Below are 25,019 nucleotides of genomic sequence, written 5' to 3' on the forward strand. Positions count from 1 at the left end.
TCAACGTGTCACGTGTCAATATGTGATTTTTTTAATTTTTTTTTAAAAATTATAATTTTTTTAATTTTTAAAAATTAAAAAAAAATAAAAACGCCACGTGTCAAGTTTCTGTGTATGCCACGTAGTATTGTCAGTGCCACATGGCATTAATGTCACGTGTCAATGTCACTGTTAGATGTCATTGTGTTAGTTCGATTTAGTCCCCATTTATGTTTTTTCGTTTCAATTTAGTACCTACTTATATGTATTTGATTCAATTTTGACCTAATAATTTTTAATAATTAAAATACTTTTTTATAAAATTAAAAGTAATTAAGTATAAAAGTTTTACAAAAATTAAGTATTTGATATTTATATTAAAATTTAGTGGTAAAAGTCATTTTATTAAGTCATTTTTAATAAAAAAAAATTAGTATAACATTCATACCAATAAAAATTTTGATTTAAAATTACTAAGAGACAATATTGTTCTATTTTGAAAAAAAAAATTAACAAAACATGAGTACTTAATAAAAAAGTAATTAATAAAGTAATATGTTAAAAAGTCGTTTTTAATAAAAAATATTAGTATAATATTTATACAAATAATAAATTTGGTCTGAAAATAAGAGAAACATTATAAATAATTAAAATATTAGTATAACATTTATACAAATAATTAAAATATTAGTACTTAATTTTGTAAAAATATTTATACTTAATTAATTTTAATCTTATAAAAAATGGATTACAAAAATATTTTAATTATTAAAAAAAAAATTGGGACAAAATTGAATCAGATACACATACTTAGGTACTAAATTCAAACAAAAAGACATATATGGGGACGAAATCGAAATCAACACAATGACATCTGATAGTGACACTGACACGTGGCATTACAATGCCACGTGGCACTGATAATGCCATGTGTCACACACAAGAACTTGACACGTGGCATTTTTATTATTTTTTTTAAATTTAAAAAAAAATTAAAAAAATAAAAAAAAATAAAAAAAAAACAGATTGACATGTGGCACGTTAATCAACTCTGTTTGAAAGGGACCTAATTGAAGCAATTTTCAAAAGTTGGAATGCAATTGACACTTTTTTAAAACCGGGTACCTATTTGACACACTAGCTCCAAACTGGGTACTATACGATTAATTATACCTAATTTTTATTACGTATTCTTATTAATTTTATAAGTTAAATTATTTTAGACATCTCATTTTTATAACGAAATTTTAAGTAGATATCTATTTTTATTTAATTTAATTGAGTTTCTAATTTAGAAAATTCGTTGTAATCAGTTTTTTTTAGTTGTATAATAACAGTGTTAATTATATGTCACGTGTTAGCACGTGATTTTTTTAAATTTTAATTTTTTTTTTAAATTATAAAAATTTAAAAAATTTAAAAAAAATTAAAAAACTTTAAAAAAAAAATCAAAAAAATGACGTGCTGACACGTGGCACATAATTAACACTGTTACTGTACAACTATCGGAAAGGAACTAATTGCAACGAATTTTCCAAATTAGGTACTCAATTGAGTCAAATAAAAATAGGGAGACCTACTTGAGATTTCGCTATAAAAATGAGGACCTCAAATGATTTAACCAATTTTATATGTCAATTATACTGATATTTTAAAATATATTAATTATTTATCACATAAAAATTTATTAAAGTAAAATAATACAGAAAATATGAAATTTGTATCAACTTTATGGTAAAAAATTACATTGCATAAAACATATGCAACTTATATTATGAAAAAAAAAATCTAAAAAAATATACGATGATAATGCATGAAATTACTTGTATGGCTTCTAATACATAAAAGTGAAATTAGTTAACTTATCAATACAATGATTACTCTTGAAAAATATGATAAATCTTAAATTACATGTGTTGAATAAAAGACAAGTGCGTCTCATCTTTGTGAGAGCTCATTGACAAAACTTTGATAAACTAAAGTAGATTTACTCTCCAACCAAAGTCACTGAAAGTTCTCTCTCCAAACATGCTCTAAAGCATAAATAACCTCATAAACTCAACAAAAAATAATGTTTGTAACCTTAAAAAAGTTGAAAAATTATCAATATATTCTTCTTTGTATCTTCTAAAAATTCCAACACATGACAGGGTTTAATGTCAATTTTACGACGGCCCTAGGACCAACAAACGTTAAAAAACGTCGATGTTTGTTATGACATGGTTTAACGTCAATTTGGCTTTTAAAATTTCAAAAACGGGCGGTAGCGCCCTTAGCTTTCTCTTTCTCTTTGCACAAAACCTCTCGCACAAAGTGCAGCAACGACATCAACTCATAGGAGCAAATTCTTCAACCTATTTCACTCCATCTTGTTATAGTGGTGACTCTCCCCTATTGCCTTTCGCATTATGGTTGGTATTTTCATTTACTATCTATTGTTGTGTACCCTAAATGTTGCATTTTTGTGTTTTTATCCCTGATATTGTAAAATTCACTAAAAATAGCTAGAAAATGATTTTTGTGGTTAACTTATATTATTTTGTATTCAAATGTAAAGTGTTCAGCTTTGAGAAATTGGTCACAGATTCAAAGTTATGAAGATTTGGTGGTGAAAAACTTTAAATGGTCATAACTTTTTCTACATACCTCATTGTTGAAAAGGAGATTGGGGTTTTGAAATTTTCAAAAATCCATTGTTTAAGGTATGTTTTTTATTTTCTTAGTATTTTCACCTTTTTTTTATACTTTACACATTTATTTGAGATACTCATGCTACTTCAAAAATTCTAGAAAATTTTTGTGGTGTATTCTTGTATTGTGTATTGATTTTTCAAGGTTTCAATGGAGAAAAACATTGCAAAAATTTTAAAAAAAATCTCACAAATTAATGTATGTTGTCCCTATTAATTAACATCTGTTATAAATTAAAGTATGTTCAAGGACAACAAACGTTAATTTGACATCTCCTGTTATGATGTCGGACCTTTAAAAGACGTCAAAAGCCTACAATAATGTTAAAAGTCAAAGTTTTTTTTGTATTAGTAAATTGTCTCACCAATTACAAGTTCTCCATCAGTTGGGCTATTGAGCTGCAAGGCAACATCCTTTAAAGTGATAGTGCATTCTCTAAAAGGAGAATGAAAGGTGTGTGTTTATGTTCTTCACCTTCCAACTAAAGTGGTTACCAAGTGATGGTTTATATATAAAACAAACAACTTCAATAGGTGGCCAAATCCAACGACAAAAAATAAATTTATAACTCGCGTATCAACATTATAGCGTGGTGTCAAGGGCGAATTACTCTTTCATTGCCTTCCTAGATTGATTTCTTTATATATTGGTGTTGGGGGTCGTAATAACGACATATCAGATGGAAGATTTTGATGGAAAGTCTTTACGTTTGGACCTACATGACAAAGATATAAAACAAGGAAGCAATGTGCCCAACATACAGTTTTAAAATATATATAGTTATGATAACAATAAATTTTCAAGCCAATTAAAGCAAAAAGATTTTCATTAAAGTAATTGTTTAATTGGTTTTTAAAACAAATTTATATAAGAGTTATATTATAGTAACATTAACATTAAAGTCTATCAAAACCTTGTCGGATTTACACAATTATTTTTGTTAAAATATTTCTATAATAAACATTAAATTTTTTAACAATTGTATATCAATAATAAACAATTTCTATAACTAATAAAAAGTTTTAATAGTAATGAAAGATTTGTAATAGTAATATTTTTTAACAATTGTATAATTGTGGTAATTAACAAAAAGACTTGCAATCACGAGTGATATAAATCACAATCTGTAAATGTATTAAAAGCAAATTTTGAACAACAAATGATGTATCACTTACAAGTAATCTGGATAGAAACTAAGGGGCAACGATGCAAGTAGGCATTGGTGGAAAGAAACTAAGAAGTAGAGATTTGGGAACCTTCAGATGGAGAACGCAGCGTATTGGTGGAAGAGTATAAGCGTGTAGGCACACATATATAATAGTTTGAATTTTAAAAATGGTTAGTATACTTTTAATGGTGTTTCATGTGGGTACTGCAAACGCTATTTGAGGTGAATGTTTTTGTTGTATATTATAAATGAAGAAGGATTTGAGTTATTTAACACAATGATAAAACAACTTTCCTGTATTGAGACAATATTACAGTACCTTTCATTTCCTTGTTGTTGATTCATTCTCATATTACAGTGTTTGGTTGTTTACTTCAATGTTAGAGTTGCTCTGTTCTTACAATATCATCAACGGTACTACTCAAATTTTTTACGTGCATTGCTTTTGCTTTTGCTTTTGGCTTGTGATGAACATATTTCAAAATGAAAGTTGTTATATGAATTTGTGGTCCAATATTATTGTGTTATAGTTTTATTCCTTATAGAAACTTATGATATGTTCAGGTAAGAGAATTGTATTTATACATGTTTCATATAATTTTTTATTTATTGTAATCAAATTAATTTTAAGGATTGAAATTATAGTATGAAAACAGTTTGAAAATAGGTATCAATATTACACTAATAAGTAGTGGTTTTTTTATTTATTATACAACATATCATATTAGAGTGGCAATAGTAAAAAAATATTCTGGTATTAAAAATTATTACTTTTATTATTAAAAATGAAGTTTAGTATTTATAAATATAATATCATTAGTAATCACTATAATCGCTTATCAACTATAATTTTTCTTTTTTTTAAACAAAATAATTTTAGTGATCGCATTCAGACAGTAGTTTTAAAACAATAGTTGCACCATGCAATCAAATCAATGTATTGCATACAACACATATTACATCCAACTTCAACAAAAGATTAAAAAATGTTAAATTGAAGAGACAACTAATTAACATTGACTATGTTATTTCAAGTTATCAAATGAAACAATGACTCAAGCATTTGATATACCTATTACAACTTATATATATATATATATATATATATATATATATATATATATATATATATATATATATATATATATATATATATATATATATACATTTTTAAAATTTATATACATCAAATAACTCCATTTAAATATTGAAAATAAGTTAATATTTTAATTTTAATTTGAAAGTATCTTATTTAAACTTATAATATTTTTAAAATATTAAATTTGTAAATGTAAAGGGACATTATAACTTTTACATTTTAATATTTAAAATGATTTTAAAAAATGTATTTATTTTGTTTAAAAAATTTTAATTAAAATAATTAAGAAAGTGTATTTTCTTTGTTTAATAAACTGTATTAAAAAACAATGTTTTTTCTTCAAAAAAACTGAATTTCAAATATTAAAATTAAAAAAAAGCAGGTGTCACTTTACATTTTTATTTCTTATCTTTTAAAAAATTATAAATTTATAATAGAGATTTTTTTATCAAAATTATAAATGTAAAAAAATAAAATTAATTTTAATATTTAAATAGAGTAATTTGATGTATAAATTTAAAAAATCATTATATCCTATATATTATCACTTTCCACGTGGTATAAAAGGACTTCACACCTTACAAAAAATTCAAACAAAAAACTGAAAAAAGAAGAAGAACAAAAGATAATTATACTTATAATTAATAAACACAGTTCTATATAATTTTTGTATGTATAACTAATTTTATTTATATATTCAAAAATATTAGATGATTTTAATTTATACATATTTTAATTATCATTAATGTTATTTATTATTATATCTTTAAAAAAAAAATATTAGTATGCATAAAATGCTTATTTATATATTTAATTTATTTATAACTCAAAATATTAATATTAGACATGTGTTAATTGCTCTATGTGTCTTTACATTTGCTTTTGTTCCCTGTTTTTAACTGCAGTGAACAGGTCCAACTTTTACTTAGATATAGCAATGAGTGAACAAGTCTAATTTTATTTAGATGTATTAGATCTTAATTTGACCTTTTCAAGTTAAAAAACCCCACTATGCTAGTAGCAATGAAGAAAAAATATAGAACTTGGAAACAATAAACGCTATTTGTCAATTTATGAAAAAGATAAAGGATCCAATAACATTTGAACTAAAACCTATAAAAAACATTTATACTCTTCGTCACAAAACTCATCCTAGTAGATTTCGATTTTAAAGTCATTAAGGTATTGTTTCTCATTTCCCCTATACAGGGACAGAAAAATTTCTAACATCACCCTCAGCTATTTGATTGTTTTCTAGAAGAAGTGTTGAACATTATTTTAAAGCATTTAGCATTGGATTCCTTCCCTTGTGATAGTACTAGATTAACCTCATTTCATTTTACCTTGGTCATCGTTGCCTTCAAAGAATAATTCAGCTCTCCCAGCATCTGGAACTGGACAAAACAGTTTTCAATTAACCCATTTGATTTGGAATAGGAAAATCATTCAAGCCCGTAATTATCATAACATAAAAGATTAACCTTACAAAGAGAGAACGAGAATCATTAAATCTCCTCAATTAAACGTTTGCCTTTGGCCTCTGCTTTATTGTTCAATTTTTCAGCTTTATTGCTCCACTGAAATTCCATGGCAGATGTCTTTTCTGCTCTTACAATGGCAGCTAAAGAAGACCAGGCTTCCTCTGGCTGCTCATGAACCCAACACATGATGAAATATATCTTCCTTTCTGCTAGCTTTATAGTTCTTCGAATCCCATCCCTCCGTGACTTTCTTGGCCTTTCTGATCTGGCCTCTTTTTCCCCTTCTTGAATCAAGCGATGCATATCACAAAGGGCACACACCAAAGCAGAAGTTCCCAAACTAAGTAGACTGATTACATCATCAATAACACTCAAACCAAATTGCAATCCTCCCACGTGTCTGTAAGCTGGACAGCATACCTGCTCCAAGAAATGAGAAAGGGCTTCTAGCACTGTCTCTGGCTGAGCACCTTGACCCAACACCGAGGACAGACTCAATACAACTGTGACTGACCCAAGGGCATCTGACCTCCAATCTCCATTGTAGAGACGAAGGGTGAAACAGTAGCTGTATAGAATATCAACTAGGTGAACAGTCAAAAGGGGTGATGGCTCCCTGGAACTAAGACTGCTTAGAGGAGGAAGCGGAGTTTCAGGCCCGGCAGGAACTTCACTGAATTCTTCACCTACAATATCATCTGGCAATTCCTTCTCAGGGAGTAGTTGAACGAGCTGAGTTCCTTCACTACTGAGACGGATTTTTCTGGCAGAAGGCTTTGACCACCATGGATCCCATGGTTTAATCATCTTGCTCAATTCCCCATAAGCAATTGCTCTATGAAACTGTTTCTTTTCTTCAAGAGATAAATCATCAAAGCTGATTTCTTGTCCTGTAAGAATATGACAATATATCAGCCGTACATTATGATGACATGGACATAAACCAGTTTAACTGGTACAGACGGAACAATCAGAATACACGTTCAAGTTACAGCAGATGATAAGCAGCATTAAATAGGAACTTACCAGACAAAAGTTTTTCCATTGTCTCCTCGGATAAAGTTGAATCTGCAAAAGCTAAGGAAATAAGGGTACAAGTTTAGCTCCCTTCTCAAGAAATAGAAATAGCTCGTGAATTAATTACTACATCTAACACATCTTCTAAAGCAATCAACACAAGATAATAAGAGTGCACTTTTTATAATTTATTCACGTCCACTAGATGACTAGCCAGTGAGCTCCATTAATTATAGAATCCTACAAACTGAATGCTCCATAGACTGTCCATCAATTTTGCACGTTCTTGTTTCTTTCCTTTTCTGATGTTTTGGCTACATAGCAGGTGACCTTGGTAGCAAAGGGATAATAGATCAGCATCTTCCTGTTTCCTTCGCAACTTGCAAGAATTCTAACCCTCTATACAGTTGTTCTTTCCCTAGTCAATTTTCTTATTCTATCTTCTAAGGAAAAAGAGGCAGCCAGACTCCACTACTGAAGATTCTTTTCATCCATAACTATTATTGGGGTTCTTTTCTTAATAAAAACTACTTAATATATATTTTTAGAGAGAGAAAAAAATTCCTCCAATTAGGCAATGAAAATTTCAATAGGTTATGACAATTAATCACTCTTCTTTAACAAGCAAACAGAAGTCAACATTTTTTATATTTTCTGATCTCTATTAATGAATTTGAGCAATCAGTCACGTGTAGGAAGCAAAAGATAAATTCATCTACTCTAGTAATTATATGAGTTTTTAGAGCATAACGAACAATAGTTCACAGACATACTTTCTAAACCATCTCTTCTAGCAATATTTTACCAATAAACGCAAGACAGTACACAAACATAAGAACATGTATAAATGCATCCAGGATAAAGTTTGATAATCATTGCCAAGAAAATCTTTAGGTTAAATAATTGCAGAAGATCCACCTTCCAACCAATTTTGAAGTATCATCAATTGAATGCATCTCAGACTAATACAGCTGATTAAACATCAATTGTGTCCTGGCCAATTGGTTGGATGCCAAAGAGCTACCCACGATTCATGTTTAGTCTTCAAGGAAGGCCAAGAGAAAAAAGGGTTCGTCAAAGAGAGAATTGAATAAATAAGGACTATGTAGCAAGAAATTAGATCCACCAGTGGAGCTTTCCAACAGGTGTTCATCTGAAAAAAATCATCCTTGTCCATTTTGTCAGATAAAGCTGTCGAAATAGGTGTTACTGTTTTGTTGTACTTTTATAAAAGCTGTTTTTGGGTGTATCTAGCTTGAGGTTAGGGAACATAGGCTGTAGCCTTCCTCTTTGAGACACACTAGTACTCACCTTTTTAAATATATACATATACATCAGTTGAGTTGAAACTCAGTTATTTTTTGCTATCTCTAAATTAAAGTTGATAGGAGCTGGTCATGTTTTTTCATTTTATGGTACTCTTACTAATGCAACTACAAAACTCAATTGGAAGAATTACTTATCTTGGTTGCTTCAATGGAGTTGTATTTCTCTAGTCAAGGATACCATGACCATTTGGAGACGAAAGCTAGTACTATTTTCACTTAAGATAAACTTAGTGACAAAGCTTGACTTCTAACTATGTGTTGTTTTATGGCAATCAATTGAGCCCAATGTGTTAGAAATACTCATATCCTTCAAGACATTCTCTTTATTTTGGAAATGCCCCAATGGCTTTAATTGAAGCTTACCCTCTATCTATCTATCTATCGGGATAAATCTAGGCTGCTGTTTATATGTAATTATAACATGAAACAAAAAATATATGAATAAGCTTCAGGAAATAAATAAAAACAAGAGTAAGCTTCCATGAAAAGATAGATATCAAACAAGAAAAACTGCAACAAATGAACTCTGGAACATCTAAAAGCAAGGGGAAAATATGGATGACTTACAATCCTCATCCATTTCCTCTTCTGAATGAAATCTTTTCAGTATGTCCAACATCTTGTTTTTGGTCTGCTCATCAGGCTGCATTTGCTGAAGCTCTTGAACTACATTTTCTTTCATGAAGGATTCAGTGCAACGGAGACTATGAGACTGTCAAAATTCACAACAGTTTGCAAACAAACAAGGATCAAGATTCAACGTATCTATAGAGAAAGTATGTAGTAGCATCCAATTTGCAAAATCATTTAAACCCAATAAAAGCATAACAGATTTCTAAAATAAAACGTTCTCAGAATAGTCAGAAGACTCACCATGGTAAAGCAGGCACAATAAATGCAAAAGGAGATACAGAGATACAAAAGCATAAGGGGAGAATAAAAATGGTAAACAGAAGTAACATTTATCCTCTGAATGTCTGTAACAGTTGTAAACTCAAAAAAAATATTAACACAACTTGCACCTAAACTGGAATATGCATAGTACTGCCATGCAGAAAATGTTCTGCTCCAAATTCAAAACTAACTGTGTCATATATATTCTTTAGCTACAGAGAATTAGCATGCTAGTGCATATAAAATTACGGGAATCTAAAACTTAATCAATTTGTAAGGTTACACACATGCAGTTTCTATGCAAAGAATGAATCAAACTCTTAGTTAGCCAGCTCAAATCAACTTACAGAAAACTACTATACATACTTTGTAACATTGGAGGGAGCAGTATCGCGAATTGCATCGGGGACACGTGTACTGAGAAAACTGCTTCTGGCATCTGTTGCAGTATGAAATGGAAGAAATGAGGACAGCTTGATCTAAAAGAAACCTAAGAAAATGTCTAGTCATATTCAACATGCAGAATAATAAACTAGAACTTAAAATTAAAATTTCTATGTACATAAATATCAACAGATAGAACTAAGCGTGATTGTACGTTTCCAAACAAAATAAGAATCGGAAAATTAAAAAAAAATAATAAGAAAAACAGCAAAAAACACTTCTCGATCTTCATCTTTGTGTAATGATAAAAAGAGAAAAGCATATATGTAGAAGAAAACCTATTATAAGTTGAAGGTGAACATACACGTGGCAGATTATCCGAATAGGGTTCGGCGAGGGAGTAGAAGATTTGGCAGAGGTAACTATATTATCAGCCATTTCCGGAAGTGTCGCGGGGATTTTTGATGTTTCAGAATATTCAGAAAAAATGTTGGACTAAATTGAAATTGAACGCATAGGTTTCACTCGGTTGTGGTCAGAATCTGAAAGCAAGAAATTGAACGCGTAGGATTCACTCGGTTGAGTAAGAGATAGTTTAATTTAGGGAACTACAAAAGAAAGAAAGAAAGAGATGCGAGAGTAGAAGATGGTGAGTATTAGCACTGTGGCGGGAGGCGCGTGGTTTTGAGAGAGAGTTGTGGCTCCGGTGGTGGTTGGCTGTGCAACCGCGGCGCGAGTAGAAAACCAAGGTGAATGACAGTGGAGTGTCTTCTTCCGCTTCTGTTTTCTTTCTTTCCCTCTCTTCTCCTATATCAAACGCAGTCGTTTTTAAGAAGCACATCAACGTAACCCAACCAGATTCTTCCAGAAGTTAAGCTAAATATTAAAAATAAATTTTATATAATTATTATAACAATAATATAATTTTAATATTTATATTTTTTTATTTGTGAGTCTATTATTAATAATATAATTAAAATAAATTTAAAAGATAATACTAATATTTACATCAAATGAATAAATAATTATGCCAAAATAAAATTATTTATAAACAATGAAATATAAAAAGGAATTATTGTTTAAGTTAAAAAATTATAGTAATTAATTGTCTTAAAAATTCAAAGTATGGGATAAAAGAATAATAAATAAAACAAAAATAAAAAAGTTCAGTCTAACTTAGAGACTAAGATGTAGAGATTTTTTATTTTATTTTATTGTGAGATCAATCTATTTCGTTCTGCCATTACTTTGAGTGATTATATGGAACACTCCTATGCCGAAACCAGTTTTTCTTTTTTTCATGCCATATCAGTTAAATTAATTTTCATACAATTTATGTGTATTTATTTAGTTTGGTTAAAAAATTTAATTTTTTTAAACAGTTTTACAAAACTTTATGATAAATAAAATATATTACTACTACCTTGACTTAATAAAATATGACAAAATTATAGTCGAAATAAATTTATCAAACACTTATTTATACATACACTTATATCCTATTGTTGCATTTAGAAAACTTCGAAAAAAAAGTTGATAGCAACGCCTAACTCGAGAAGAGCATGAGAAATATGTGCTTCATTGTAATGTGTTTAGTACTCCTATGTAATCCATATAATAAAAGCGTCATATATCATCACTTTGCTTAACTACCGAAGTTGGTTAAGAGATTCTTAATAATGATGCGCATTCTTGAATAAAACTAACGGGCATTCTTTTCTTAAAAGGTCTATACTTACAATTTTGTAATTAATTTTAAGATTAAATATGTTTTTACTTTTTTGAACTTTTTAGATTAATTTTATTCATATATTTTATTAATATATTTTATTAATGTGTGAATTACATCCTTATGAGTCAACGACATTAAGCATTTAATGATGGATGAAACGATGTTGCACAACATATTAAAATGGTCTGATGGTGTGGCTCTTTAAATGTTGACATGTGTAATTTTTGAAAAGGAAAAGGTGATGAAATATTTGTTACGAGATTAAGCATTTAAAGCTTTTGATAGTAGGATTTTGTAAGTGTTGGTGGACAAGTTCCTGGTGAAAGTGTAGTAAATTTGTTTTTGGATATTTATGGATTGTTTATGGTTTTTGTTGATTTAGGGTTTTTTTTATTAATGTTGATTTGTGTCGGGGTTTAATGATAAAATATTGTTAAGTTAACATTCATTCGTTTTGGATGTTTATGGATTGTTTACACTAAATTTATTTTTAAATCAATTATGTTCATTTTTATGATATGTGTGAAAGTTCTAGAAACTGCATTATTGAAAGGTTAAACTCTGTAATTAAAATTCTATAAGGTGTAAGAATTTTAGCTTAAACAAAGTTTATAATAATTTTCATATTCCTTACAGGTGGTGTATGATTTGCAGCATACACTTGATGAAATCACCTATATGAGTGTCGAGTGAGACCGCTTGTATGAGATCTTGGCATGATCTTTAGAGCACTCATGAATATCGGGCACATGCATGGTCTATTGAGCACAACACGGAGATAACAACAAGGATTGTGGGGATGTTTTGTGATTGATAAACCACTAACACATAACAAGTGTCTTTGGTTCATATAGTTTGTTATACCAACTACACTATGTGTTAAGTTTCTTAATCTATAGCTTGCTATACCAACTCTAATGCATTACATCTAATATGAGACCCAAGATTTTCTTTCATTCTTTCTATCTCATACCTTTTGTAATATGTGGGGGATTGATGTAAAAACATCGATTTTAATATATTGCAAAAAAACATGACTATTGCCTTGCTCATTACTTTTTCAGTTTTGGCCATTATTGTTGCAACTGTTTTGATTTGTATTTATATCAACATCAATATTTTGACGGTTGTTATCTTCTCAACCCCTCTCTTCACCTATAAATAAATGTCTTATGCTTTCTCTTATGACATATCGTGAGGCTCTTATTTCTTCTCCTCTCTTTTTTCCATTCTCTATTATTATTTTATGTACTCATGTACTCTTTGTAAGACTTGTGGAAATTAATTAATTACATAATTAATTAAGTAATAAATGTGGGTGGTGGGAAACTTTGAAGTCATTAAATGTTAATGAGTATGATGTGGAAAAGTACTAGCTCAAGTGGTTGAGAGTACTTTATATGTGTGAGAGTACTTGAGTTCAAGTCTTATGAATGCTTGTTGTTTGTTGCTTGAATTATTCTTGTTTATTTTTGATAGTATATTTGTGAATAGCGAGTGATATTATAATTATAGAATTATAATAATTATCGTTAAATATGAATTGGTATAGTGGTTATGCTTTGGCCTTATGAGTGAAAGGTCACAAGTTCAAAACTTGGTAGATAGTTTCATATTTAATTATGTTTATGTAATTGGATTACAATTTTTATGGTTTTGTTTTATTAATGTTTTAAAGTTTTGAAATTTCTCGTGGTTGTGGGAAATAGTGTGGGAAATAGTTTCATTAATAAATGAGGTTTTAGTTATATAATTTATTGTTTAATATTATTTTAAGTAATATCCTACCGGGATGTTAAACTCTTTGTCTGAGATTATGGGTTTGTTGATATTTTGTAAAGAGTTGTTTATCTTGTTAGATTTTATGGGTTTGTTGATACTCTGTAAAGAGTTGTTTATCTTTTTAGATTTTGAGATCTTCGGGATATTTAAGATGTTCCTATTGTACCGTGGAGGATTTGCGCATATACAGCGGATAAATTCTTAAAGGTAGTGATATTTCATGCCTTAGGAAATCCTTCTAATTTATGTTTTATGCAAATTATACAACAGAGTGAACCTCAAGTCCTAGTTGGTTTTTTTCCTTTCTTGTTGCCTTAGTTTTCCCCTAAGTGTAAAGTGTAGTTCAAAAAATAATTTTCAATAATGCAAACATAAGATGTTTATTGCAAATATAGGAAGAAGTGTTATTACATGTATGGTCTTTTTAGGCTAAATTGGACAACCTTTAATATTGTGACCAAACTACTGACATCCACTGCATTTTATCCTAACGTTTTGTCTGCCAATTTTTGAATGATTGATATTTTTGTTTGCTATTTTTTTTCCATAACAAGCTTGATATGCATCCCACTTGTAATATATGTGAACATAATCCTCAGGTTGTTCTAGCTTATAATTGTTGTTGCAACATGTCAACATGATATGCCTACCAAGTCCCAAAATTAGAATGTGCAAGAATGCTCTTGTAGGTCAACAACAAATACAATGTTTTTTGACACTCATTCCATTTTGCATTCTAGTGGTAAATACTCTCTCACACTTATGCAAATCAATGAGTGATTTAACTCAAAAACCATGAGAGCCACCAACTTTACTAACAAAATCACAAACTAACGCTTTATAAAAGTTATCTTCACAACCATGTGAATGCAAATGTTCAACAACAACACCAACACCCCGAACTTGGTTTCAGTGTGCATTGCCTTTAACTTCTTCCTTCAACTTGCAATACCCGTGATTCTAGAGACTAAGTTTTCTTTTTAAATGTCAACATTAAAAGAGTCACGTCATCAAACCATTTTAATCCATTACAACAATGTTTCACATGTCATCAAATGCTTAACGTTATTGGTTGACTAGATGTAATCTATGCATATAAGGACAAAATTGTTTTAAACTTCTCAAGAGGGAGAAATTATAATTTCATATATGAGATGCTAAAATTATAATTAATCTTTAATTTTAATTAGATATTGAAAACACTTTTATTAAGTTACATTTAGCAAATTTAAAATTTCAAAAAAAATTTAAAGGTTACAATTCTAGTTCAATTATTCAATAGGCCTTTAAACTATTAAATCCTTTCCATTTAGGTACTTAATGAAAGGTTAAATCATTCTATTTGTCCTTATTTTGGTAGAGAAATGTCAAATTGATCCCTTTTTGTGTCTCAATTTGGTCCATATAGTAGGAAATTTGATGCAATAAGGTCATTTTTGCTAATATTGTACTAACAACGTTAAAAATGTGTCATGTGTGAGTCCGTATTTTTTATTTTTTTAATCTTTTTAATTTTTTACTTTTTACTTTTTTTTAAAAAAATAATAAAATTTGCCACATACCAAATTGACGTTGTGTCACGTGGTAGTGGTAGTATGATGTGATACTGATAGTGCGTCATATCATTGTCACGCCAGGTGTCATTGTCTTAATCTCTGTATTTTTATTTTGTCTCAAATCAATTTTAACTTTTATCAAAATTAAACAATTATGTTCATTTTTAAATTGAAACCAAATTTAAGTTTTATATAAATGTCATACAAATATTTTGATTAAAATTAATATTTTTATTATACTTTTAGCAAGATTAAGTTTGTTTAAATGTATATTTTACATTGAATTTTATCTAAAATTATTTTAAAATTGTTAATAGAAAGTAATGTAGAAAAAAGTCAAATTAATTTTAATTAACAAATATGCTAAACTTGTTTTTCAATTCTTTTAAATAATTGCATATTTTTAAAATGTGTAAAATTCAATAATTTTTTGTATTAATGTAAAATTTTTAAATAACTTATGACAATTTAAAACAAATAAATTTAGATTTTGAAAATAATTTTAAATAAAGTTAATGTAAAATATAAATCTATAAAAATTTCCTCTTTTGTGTCCACATTTCAAAATACCAATTTTATCCTTTAAAATATAATTATTTATTAAATTTTTGAAAATTGACTATTATTTTTATAAACTTTTTTATAAATCGTTTATTTCTATTCTTCTCTTTTTCTCTATTTATCAACAGTTATTCTCTCATTTTTTTTAATATATTTCACTTTATTTTTAATAAATACAATTTTATTTTATATATTTTGTATATTAACTTAATAATATTATATTATCATCATCTACTAATATAATATCATATATATTTAAAAAACATATACACACGAACGCCTGTATGTACGTTAGTATATATAAACTTCATAATGATTAATTTTTTCATGATAGAATAATCATTATTACCGATTAAAACATAATTAAAAGAATCTATTTTTTCTTTCCTTACATGTTTTTCATTAATTGTAATATTAGAAAATAACTCAAACTAGCATACATGTTTTTCCTAGTTATTATAACCTAAAATAATAAAAATTCAAATTTGAAAAAAACAAAAACGCATATTTTAAATGTTTAAATATTTCTATCGATTAACGTTACAAAAACGAAATGAAGTACATCCATACACAATATTATAAATAAATTTGCAAAAAAATGAATAACACCAACTAAAACAGTTGGCTAAAAACTATGCTAACATCTGGGAAAGAATTTTATGAAAAATTATATTATCACTTCATTTTTTATTTTTTACGTAACTTAGTATTATTTATTGATTTTTTAAGAAAAAAATAATAATATATATTAATCAATAATTCATACTAAATCACGTACTAAATCAAATAAAAAAATGAAAGTTATGATATCATCAATGTTATTGATGATTTGTAGCTAGATAAAAATATAAAATACTTTTACAGTATCAGTGAATATAATTGATTGAACATATAAACGCAATTAAAGTTTTCCTTTTTCCGTACATAACTATTCCACACATGGAGTACATATTCTCAGTTTTTCCTTAACTTTAACAAATGAATCCAAGAAAACAAGAAAATTGAGAACGTTGCTTTGAACTCTCACATGCTACACCAAATATTTTTAGGATCCTTACTTGGCTAGAAGAAGCAGCAGGAGCAGAAACATTGAAATATAAGCTTGAATAAGACATTCACGCTGGTTCCATTGTTGTTGTGTCTGACAAGGGCATGGCAAGAACATAACCAGATTCTGAGCCAATGATTTTATCTAGGAGATCCTTAACTAGATCACCAGCTATGTAAGACATTCCAGAGGTTGCAAGTGCCAAGCCAACATAATGCAGCACTGTTTTGACATAGGATTTGGGTTGTGTGGTGGTGTAAGCTTTTCCCATAGCAAGAAGAATGATGCACACAACAGAAGTGGCTGTCACAGCTGCAATATTATCTTCATCATAGTAGTGCTTAGAAATAAAGAGGCCGTAGACACCAAGTGGGACAGAACCAAAAATTATGAATGATAAAACAGCTAGAAAAGCATGAAGTGTGAAGTTTTCTCTACGCCCAAGTAGTTCTTCATATCGATCTTGTGATGGATTTCTTTCAGAGTGACCATTTTTCAAATCAATGAGCTGGAAAAGGAGAAAAATGAGCTATTTTGTTTCATCGAATATATAAAAGAAAGTAGTGAGCTTTAACCATAATAGAACTGTAAATAAGCAACAAATGGAAGGCAACTCACGTTATGGCCAATGACAAAAAGTCCACCGATGATATTCGCCAACCCCAATGCTATAATATTCACTACAATACTCATAAAAGAAAAAAAATTTACACATTGTTACTCAATTTTAAAGTGTAAAATAACAATTCTGGTAATTCAGATCACCATCTCATATATGCTAACACATTGTTTCTATGCTAAATTATACTTTAAGAACCAAATAAGCTTAGGGCTTAATTTCCACACAGTGTCAGTGTAAGAAAGTTTACACTATTAACTTCCATATATTATGGTTAACATAACATTTAAGGTGGTTATGTCAATGCAGAAAAGTTCAGATTAGTAGACTATGATAATAAGATGTCAGTGTAAAAATCATCCTCCCCCAGTGAGAGAGATGGAAGCACTTACATGGAGCAGCACCAGAAGAAGCAGCAGATGATACAACCCCAAGACTAGTGATTGATTCAACTAAACCACCGTACACAATGCTTTTAAGTATTTCCCATTCTTGGTGCTCACCAACTTCAGCCCTTGGTTGTTCTCCAATATAGATTTCAGTGTGTGTTAGTGTTTCTGTCACAATAGCTCCTTCAGTTGGAACGTCAGTTGCCTGGGATGTTGAGGTTTCAAATGCTTCTGCCTCAACAAAAACTTCACATTACTAACAACATCAAAATCATATTTATGGTTACTACACACACAAAAAAATACTAACATTAATTTGAGTTCTTTTGTCTTCATACCTTCCTTTTCTTTTGCAACAGAAGGTTTTATTTCGTCTTCAATTCCCGTTTCGACTTTCTTAAAATCTTGAATTGATGGAATCGAGCCATTTACTATGAAATTTTGTTTGTCTCTAGCTACATCATTTGCAACTACTTCACTACCAAATGATTGTTCTGGTGATTGTGCTTCTTTCATCAAAGAGGAATAACTATCCTGAGCTGTTTCCAGTGTCTTGTCAAAGATTGAGGACCCTTCATATGGTTTCAGAATGGCATCTTTTGAAGGTTTCCCAGAAGCGTTAAAAAGCACTTCAGTGGTAGCAACAGTTGCTACTAAAACACCATCAGGCTTAGGTATATCTGCAATAACATCTACACGCACAATTCAATATGCAACCAAAATACAATTTTGCAGGTTTGGAATTTTATAATGTCACCAAAAACTGGAGAAAAGTTACTTATCGATTATAACTATATTGCTTTATTTATAAAAGGCCTTCAAAGATTGAGATTGTGACTTTAGAAACTGTATAACTGAGGAATTACCTCTCCAAACAGTTAGCTTTACTTATGTTGCCAATTTTATCATGAATAGATAGACAACATGATTCTTTGTTGGAAAGGCAAAAAAAATCAGAACAAAGCCAAGGAATTGTCATCTTAAATTTCAAACATACCTGTCTTTATCACATCCACAGGATCATGATTTTTCTCTCTCACATTTTCAGTAGTAGCAACAGTTGCTAATAAAACACTATCACGCTTGGTAATATCAGCAACAGCATCTGCATGCATAATTGAACACGATAAGTTTGCAGGTTTTGGAATTTATAACATTCAACAAAATATAGAATAATTACTTATATATATACATATAATAACCATAATGCTTCATTTATGACTAATGGACAATGGTCTTCAAAGATTGACAGTGAAACATGTATGACTAAAGAAATACCTCCCCAGAAAGCTTAGTTATGTGCCAAATTCATCACGCAGAGTTGAACAATACTATTTTAAGTTGAAAATTAGAACAAAGGTGAAATGAATATCTCTTTAAGATAAAACTGACTAATGCATAAGTTAAAAATATCTCTTGAAAGAGCTTTAAACAAATTAATTAATTCACAATTTAATTTTAATTTATAGCGAAAATAATGTCATTTTTTTAAGTGTTGACGAGAAATTCTATACTCACAAGCTAAAAGGTGAAATCTAAATCAAGGAATTGTGTCATCATTAAATTTGAAGCATACCTGTCTTTATCACTACCACTGAATCACGATTTATGTCTTCCACATCACTGGAACTTTGTGTGTGGGAATCATTCTGTTCAACCAGTGTCTCATTCTGCAGTGCCACATTGGATTTCTTGCCTTTTTCTATCCATGATTCAATCTTTACAACTGACTTCACTATCGAGGGAATCGAAGAATTTACTCCTCCATGGCTTATAGGTGTATTAGCAGGTGAACTTTCTGGATTATCAATTCTAGAATCTTCAATTGAAGCGGGATCTGTTCTAGAATCTTCAATAGAAGCATCACCTACACCAGGATGTCAAGAAAACAGGCTTTTCAATTGAAAGCAGAAAGATCTCATTATTAAAAAATTGTCAGACCGGATATACGGGAGAAAAAGGGAAAGTTAACCACAGGGAATATATAGAAATAGGAAATTGCAGGTTTTATTAAAAAATGACAACGATATTAAAATAATACTTTATGTTTGTGAAAGCATCACTGTGAAAATGACTGCAACAAGTAGCAATTGTTTATTATTTATTATTAATTACTATTATTATTAATTACCTTGAGCACTAGCTTTTCTTCCCTTGATTGAAGTAAACAGAGTGAAGAACCAATTTGAATTGGAAGCTGCAACAATTGAAGGATTTTCCACATTGGATGCAGGTATAACCGGAAGCTTTTGTGAAGCTTCAGGCTTACCCCCAAAACTTGGGAACAGTTTGAATCCATTTCCTGCCAAAGTAACTAGATTTTTTTAGCACAAATAGATGGTTATTACATAAGCACCATAAGTATTGGGATGATAACCTTTAATATTTAGCCATCTCTCAAAACATGTGAATGCTATGTTGTTAACTATGTAACACGGACACCGACACAGACACTGACAGGGACACAAACACCTCAACACATGTAGTTTCCAAAAATGTAAGTCACATAAATACGGATCTATATAAGATCATTATATATTTACAACGTGAAATCATCCGTAAACAAAATTAGTCAAATATAATAATCTAAACACATAGTCGGCTATTTACATACTATTATATTTTTCTCAAGAAAGGTGATCAACTTACTCATAGGAACAAAGAAGCTGAAGCATGATAAACATCTGAATACTTCTGGTTCTCTTTCGGGCTCAAAATTTTCAGCAGGTGGCTCTACTCTACCTGCATCATCAGGTGTTGCAATTGCATGATCACCTAGGTTGCCTTCATCTACAGAACTATCAACTATCTCAATGGCTGACTTGTCACGCTTTGCTTTAGTGTCTAAGTTAGGAATAGGAGTAGTCCTTTTTCTCTTCCTTAGGATAACCCTTTTAGTAATACAAGATTTACAATTAGGACAAAACAAGTCATGTGTCTCTTGTTTTGCCAACACTGCCTCAACATCAAATTCTTTCAGTTGCTGGTCAATTTCTTCTGTCAAGTTAGGATATGTTTTTGCACTGCTTTCATCACCAAAATTGTCTACAGTTGCAGCACCCTGTATTTCAGATGAATTAGGTGAAGGTAACTCTGCTACGGAGGAAGGTACCCTTTCTTCAACAATTTCCATGTTGTTGATTCCATTGTATGGACTACACTGAATGTCAGAATTTTCTACCAGTATACCAAAGTCTTCCTCTTCAAGACTTTTTGGAAGAGCAGACTTTGCACCATCAATGTTGTTACCTGCAAGCATGCCACAAACAATCATTTCAATTCCAAATTGCCACACATGGCGGTTCATGCTCCGTGGATGAAGAATGTTACTATGATAGCATTATATAAATAGCATAAAATTTTGTAATCTTACTTGTTTTGTAATGAATTCCACTCATGTTTTTGTAACTCCTAAAGTGTATTAGAACATAAGACAGCATAAATGAGTTCAAGTATCGGATACCTCATGATAGATTGAGCAGATGTTCTGCATATTTCTACTAAATTTTTAAAGCAAAAGACGAATACACAAGTAACTGGATAAATGACCACAGTTACGAACACACAAGAAAATTTCTAACCATAAGTTTAAGCAAACTCCTAAACAAAGTCAAAACTTGCACTTAGAGAACATCTGAGCAAAGATTGGGCATGGTTCATGTAGACATTCCAACAACTACAATCCCTTTAAACCCAACTTGTCAAAACTTTAGTGGCGTAATTAGATCCAGCAAGATTTCACAAGAAAAAGTTGCTGCTGCTAGGTAAAGTCTCTACTCTCTGTTTCATGTCATTGGAAATCTCGGCACCAACTGACCTTTAGTTTCACACACAAAACATGGTCCATGTTGAATCATAGTTTTAACATTCATGAGCAACTCAGAGTAGCCATTAAGATTCCCATGCCGCAAATTCCATGGACTGTCAAATTGCTTGGTCCATGCGCAGTGGTGACATTTCCACATTCCTTCACGCATAAAAAAATCAGGGTATGCTTACTATTACCAAAATTGGAATAGCAAAAATTAATTCCAGAAATTTGAGAAAAGGAAGCTTTTTCAATCCAAGGTGTGCCCCCCATGAGGATAAATTCTTCAAATTATTTTGTAAATATAGTTAGCTCTACTACAGTGAAGAATGCTCTTGCTCAAAAGTTTTTATTTTTTAATTTTTTAGACAAGTTATATAAAGTAAAAAAAAGAAAAAAAAAAAAGAAGGAAACATTGAGGTCCACAAAGATTGCTGTTGTGGAAGAAAACGAAGCACAAGAAAGATAATACCGTACCTTGTTGTTTGTCAAAATAAACACTATTCTCATGGTGTGATGCATCAGCATTTATGGTAGCACTGCTTAAAACCTCTCCATTTATGGCATTTTCTACAATGTCAGCTATGATTCCGATCCCAACTTTTTCACTGTCACCGTTGAAGTTTTTGCCATTTTCTGCAACACCATTGTGTTTTTCTTCAACCTTTTGAGCAGGTTGTTCTCTAAGTTCTTTGTGTGTATGAAGCACTTCCTCCTTCTGAGGAAAAGGTTGTTCTCTCACTGAAGAAAAAAAGGAAGGTGCTTCAGCGTTGGTAATACTACCATCTTTTCCCTGTCGCAGGGATTGTCTTCCTTTCAAAGCTGCAGCATCTTGCAGTTGTTCTTCTTCTTCCTCTTCATCTTCCCTCACTGCACAGTACAGTTGCTCCATTGAAGCTGGCTTGTCAGAAGGAGCAGAAGAAAAAAAAACAAAATAAGACAGTTTTTACTATCTCTTAAAAGATGTGAGGGTTGCATTTAACATGCTCAACAACTATCACGTCGTTGTAGATAAAAAGCAGTCCATTAGCACACACAAATCTTATGCATATAATTTAGAGTTAAATATGTATTTGTTTGTCTGAATTTTGGAATTAGTCTCTTTTCGAAATTTTATACTAATTTAGTTTTTTATTTTTAGAAATACGTGGATTTAGTCATTTTTACCAATTTTTATTAAGTTTATTTGACATTTTAAACGTATTTTATGATAATATTTGAGTTAACATTGAAGCGAAAATGTATCAAACAGTATAAACAATTTTAATATTATCATGAAATGCGCTTGAAACGTCGGATAAACTTAACAAAATTTGGATAAAAGGACTAAATTTACGCATTTTTAAAGATGAAGGACTAAATTGATATAAAATTTCGAAGAGGAACTAATTTCAAATTTCACTGAGACAAAAATATATTTAACCCTATAATTTTTAAACAAGCAAATTGATTGTTTTCAAATTTTGGTATATAAAATAGGCAAATTCTTTTAAAATTCACATGATCATAAAGATTTTTTTCTGTCATAATTCCATTATATATATATATATATATATATATTTGTGATAAATTTAATACTTAATATTTAAAAATTTAAAATCTCACCTACAGAGTTATGCGTGTCAATGATCATTAGAAATTTAAATATAAGATAGTCTAACAATTTGGATTCTCTATTTAGATTAATTTTACTTTAATTTCTGTAAAATTAAATTAGGAAACACTGTATTTGTATTTTCTATGTCTTTTTATGAAGAAAGAAAAATCAGAAACACATATTCTGCATGCCGAGCAAATCCAAAATACTATCTTTGTCTTCTTTATTTTTTGGATTGAACTTTTGTTTTTGTCTCGTATGCTCCCATAGCTGACAGCGATAAGGATGAACGTGAGAGAGGCCAAGAGATTTCAGAGGTGGGAATTTTTTTCTGAATATTTTAAAAAATTAACTAACTAAGACTAAGTCAACTTTATTTACCAACCTTATTTACTCTTCTTGTTTGAATTTTGGTTTTCCAGAACCCAATTTTAACTTTGATAATCAATTCTCATGCTGGAAAATAGGAAAACTGAATTCTAAAATGATTTTCCACTTTTAAGAAACATATGTAATAAGTAATTGTTAAAAATAATAAATAATAATAATATTTTTTTATTTTACTGTTGTTGTTTTAAACCACGAGTTAAATTAAAAGTAATGTTAATAATAATATAAAGGTTTAAATACCTATTTAATTCTTATTTTTGCACTAATTGTTGTTGATAGTCCTAATTTTCTTTAAATATTTAAAATAATTTTAATTTTTGCAACGTAATTTGTGTTTGATTTGGTTTTTTGTGTTATGTTATTTAGATAAGTAACATAACATTGTAACACTATTTGTATTACGTGTTATATTTTATTTATTAGGCAGAATGTTTGTGTACAATAAAGTAGGAAAACTAGTTTAAATTAAGAATTCAGATAAAATCTAATTAGGGATTGGAGAAACCATTCCAGATTTGTCATGTCAAACATCCAGAAGAGGATTCCAGATTTGTGGTAAAGACCATTTTCACTGGCAATAACTCAACCGACCACAAACATTGAAAATAGGGCCCCAATTTTGTTAAAAACTGACCCAGGAGAATTTTTGTTTAATTTTCTAGCTGATAAGGTGATTGAGATCGTAGAAACATATGTAGAGTCATTTCCACAGTGCATTAAAAGTATAAGTTGAATATTAGCCACCAAACATACATAGATTCATGCAGGTTAAAACTTCATACAACACTTACAGTACAAGGTCCTCTTCAATGGGTCCCCCACACATCCTCTGGACTATATATATCATATGAACTTTCAACCAACAAGTTATTATAGATTTATATGCTTGGTAACTTTCCAATTTCCACAGTCAATTAACTTAGTTATTTGCGATTTTTGTGTTCAACTCCGATTCATAGGTTTATAAGGAGGGAGTTTCATCGGGGAAAATAAACACTAATGAGATCTGAACTCAACCATATAAGACACTGACACCACTCTTAACCCAAAACTTTAAAGCAATGGGTTTATGAGTCTTTATTCATATATAGTGCTCTACTAGGACCATACTCATTTTCTGCCATTTTCTGTACCGTCGTTCTTTTCTTTAACGGGACACGCTTACCTGACCCACACTGTCAGGAAGACTTTCGATACTAGGACCATACTGGTACTGCACCTCGTCTGAGTTAGGGATGTCAACGGGGCGGGTAAGGTACGGGTAGTAGCTCCCCTGTACCCTACCCGCTGGATAAATATTCGCCCCGTACCCGTACCCATATCCGTCGGGTATCCGTTATGCGGATACCCGTCTATTTTTTTCATATCTGCGGGTATCCATGGGTACCCGCGGGTATTTACAAAAATATTTTAAAAAGTAAATATTTAACTATAATTAGTGCTTGGATCAACAAGTCTCCTTTCTCCGATTGATTATTGAAAAATAAACAAATAAA

General features: G+C 30.0%; 2 protein-coding genes across 7 annotated transcripts; both read right to left on the reverse strand.

Annotated features, from left to right (window-relative positions):
* Positions 1-5,980: 5,980 nt before the first annotated feature.
* Positions 5,981-10,868, reverse strand: LOC114164308 (HIT-type Zinc finger family protein). 6 transcript variants are annotated; one of them, XM_028048926.2, is made up of 7 exons: positions 10,705-10,863; positions 10,406-10,583; positions 10,024-10,096; positions 9,331-9,475; positions 7,445-7,495; positions 6,424-7,308; positions 5,981-6,331 (listed from the first exon to the last, which is right to left on the reverse strand). In XM_028048926.2, exons 2-6 carry the CDS (start codon positions 10,477-10,479, stop codon positions 6,443-6,445), a joined length of 1,209 nt encoding a protein of 402 aa, XP_027904727.2. In that variant the 5' UTR covers positions 10,480-10,583; positions 10,705-10,863; the 3' UTR covers positions 5,981-6,331; positions 6,424-6,442. The 6 variants fall into 6 exon arrangements, with proteins under 6 accessions (XP_027904727.2, XP_027904729.2, XP_027904726.2 ...); XM_028048928.2 differs by having other exon boundaries at positions 7,445-7,486; positions 10,406-10,868; XM_028048925.2 differs by having other exon boundaries at positions 5,981-6,325; positions 10,406-10,867.
* A 5,670-nt stretch (positions 10,869-16,538) lies between these two features.
* Positions 16,539-22,493, reverse strand: LOC114164582 (membrane protein of ER body-like protein). Its single transcript, XM_028049302.2, has 10 exons — positions 22,014-22,493; positions 21,546-21,695; positions 20,378-20,977; positions 19,860-20,030; positions 19,305-19,595; positions 18,726-18,833; positions 18,067-18,420; positions 17,732-17,974; positions 17,339-17,400; positions 16,539-17,228 (listed from the first exon to the last, which is right to left on the reverse strand). The coding sequence occupies exons 1-10, from the start codon at positions 22,426-22,428 to the stop codon at positions 16,788-16,790; spliced, it is 2,835 nt and encodes a 944-aa protein (XP_027905103.2). The 5' UTR covers positions 22,429-22,493; the 3' UTR covers positions 16,539-16,787.
* Between the last annotated feature and the right edge of the window lie 2,526 nt (positions 22,494-25,019).

This window comes from Vigna unguiculata, chromosome 9 (assembly GCF_037176805.1).
Source record: "Vigna unguiculata cultivar grain cowpea cultivar isolate G323 ecotype 2 chromosome 9, ASM3717680v1, whole genome shotgun sequence".
NCBI classification, from domain to species: Eukaryota; Viridiplantae; Streptophyta; class Magnoliopsida; order Fabales; family Fabaceae; genus Vigna; species Vigna unguiculata.

What these genes read in the sequence shown, in the direction of transcription:
- LOC114164308 (XM_028048925.2), bottom strand. Translation starts at nt 10,479, where the DNA reads ATGGCTGATAATATAGTTACCTCTGCCAAATCTTCTACTCCCTCGCCG. An exon ending in ATTCGGATAATCTGCCACGT is followed by an intron (nt 10,097 to 10,405) that starts GTATGTTCACCT and finishes ATACTGCAACAG; the next exon opens with ATGCCAGAAGCAGTTTTCTC. An exon ending in AGAGGAAATGGATGAGGATT is followed by an intron (nt 7,496 to 9,330) that starts GTAAGTCATCCA and finishes TTATTTCCTTAG; the next exon opens with CTTTTGCAGATTCAACTTTA.
- LOC114164582 (XM_028049302.2), bottom strand. Translation starts at nt 22,428, where the DNA reads ATGGAGCAACTGTACTGTGCAGTGAGGGAAGATGAAGAGGAAGAAGAA. An exon ending in AGTGGTAGTGATAAAGACAG is followed by an intron (nt 18,834 to 19,304) that starts GTATGCTTCAAA and finishes TTATGCATGCAG; the next exon opens with ATGCTGTTGCTGATATTACC. An exon ending in TGTTGCAAAAGAAAAGGAAG is followed by an intron (nt 17,975 to 18,066) that starts GTATGAAGACAA and finishes AGTAATGTGAAG; the next exon opens with TTTTTGTTGAGGCAGAAGCA.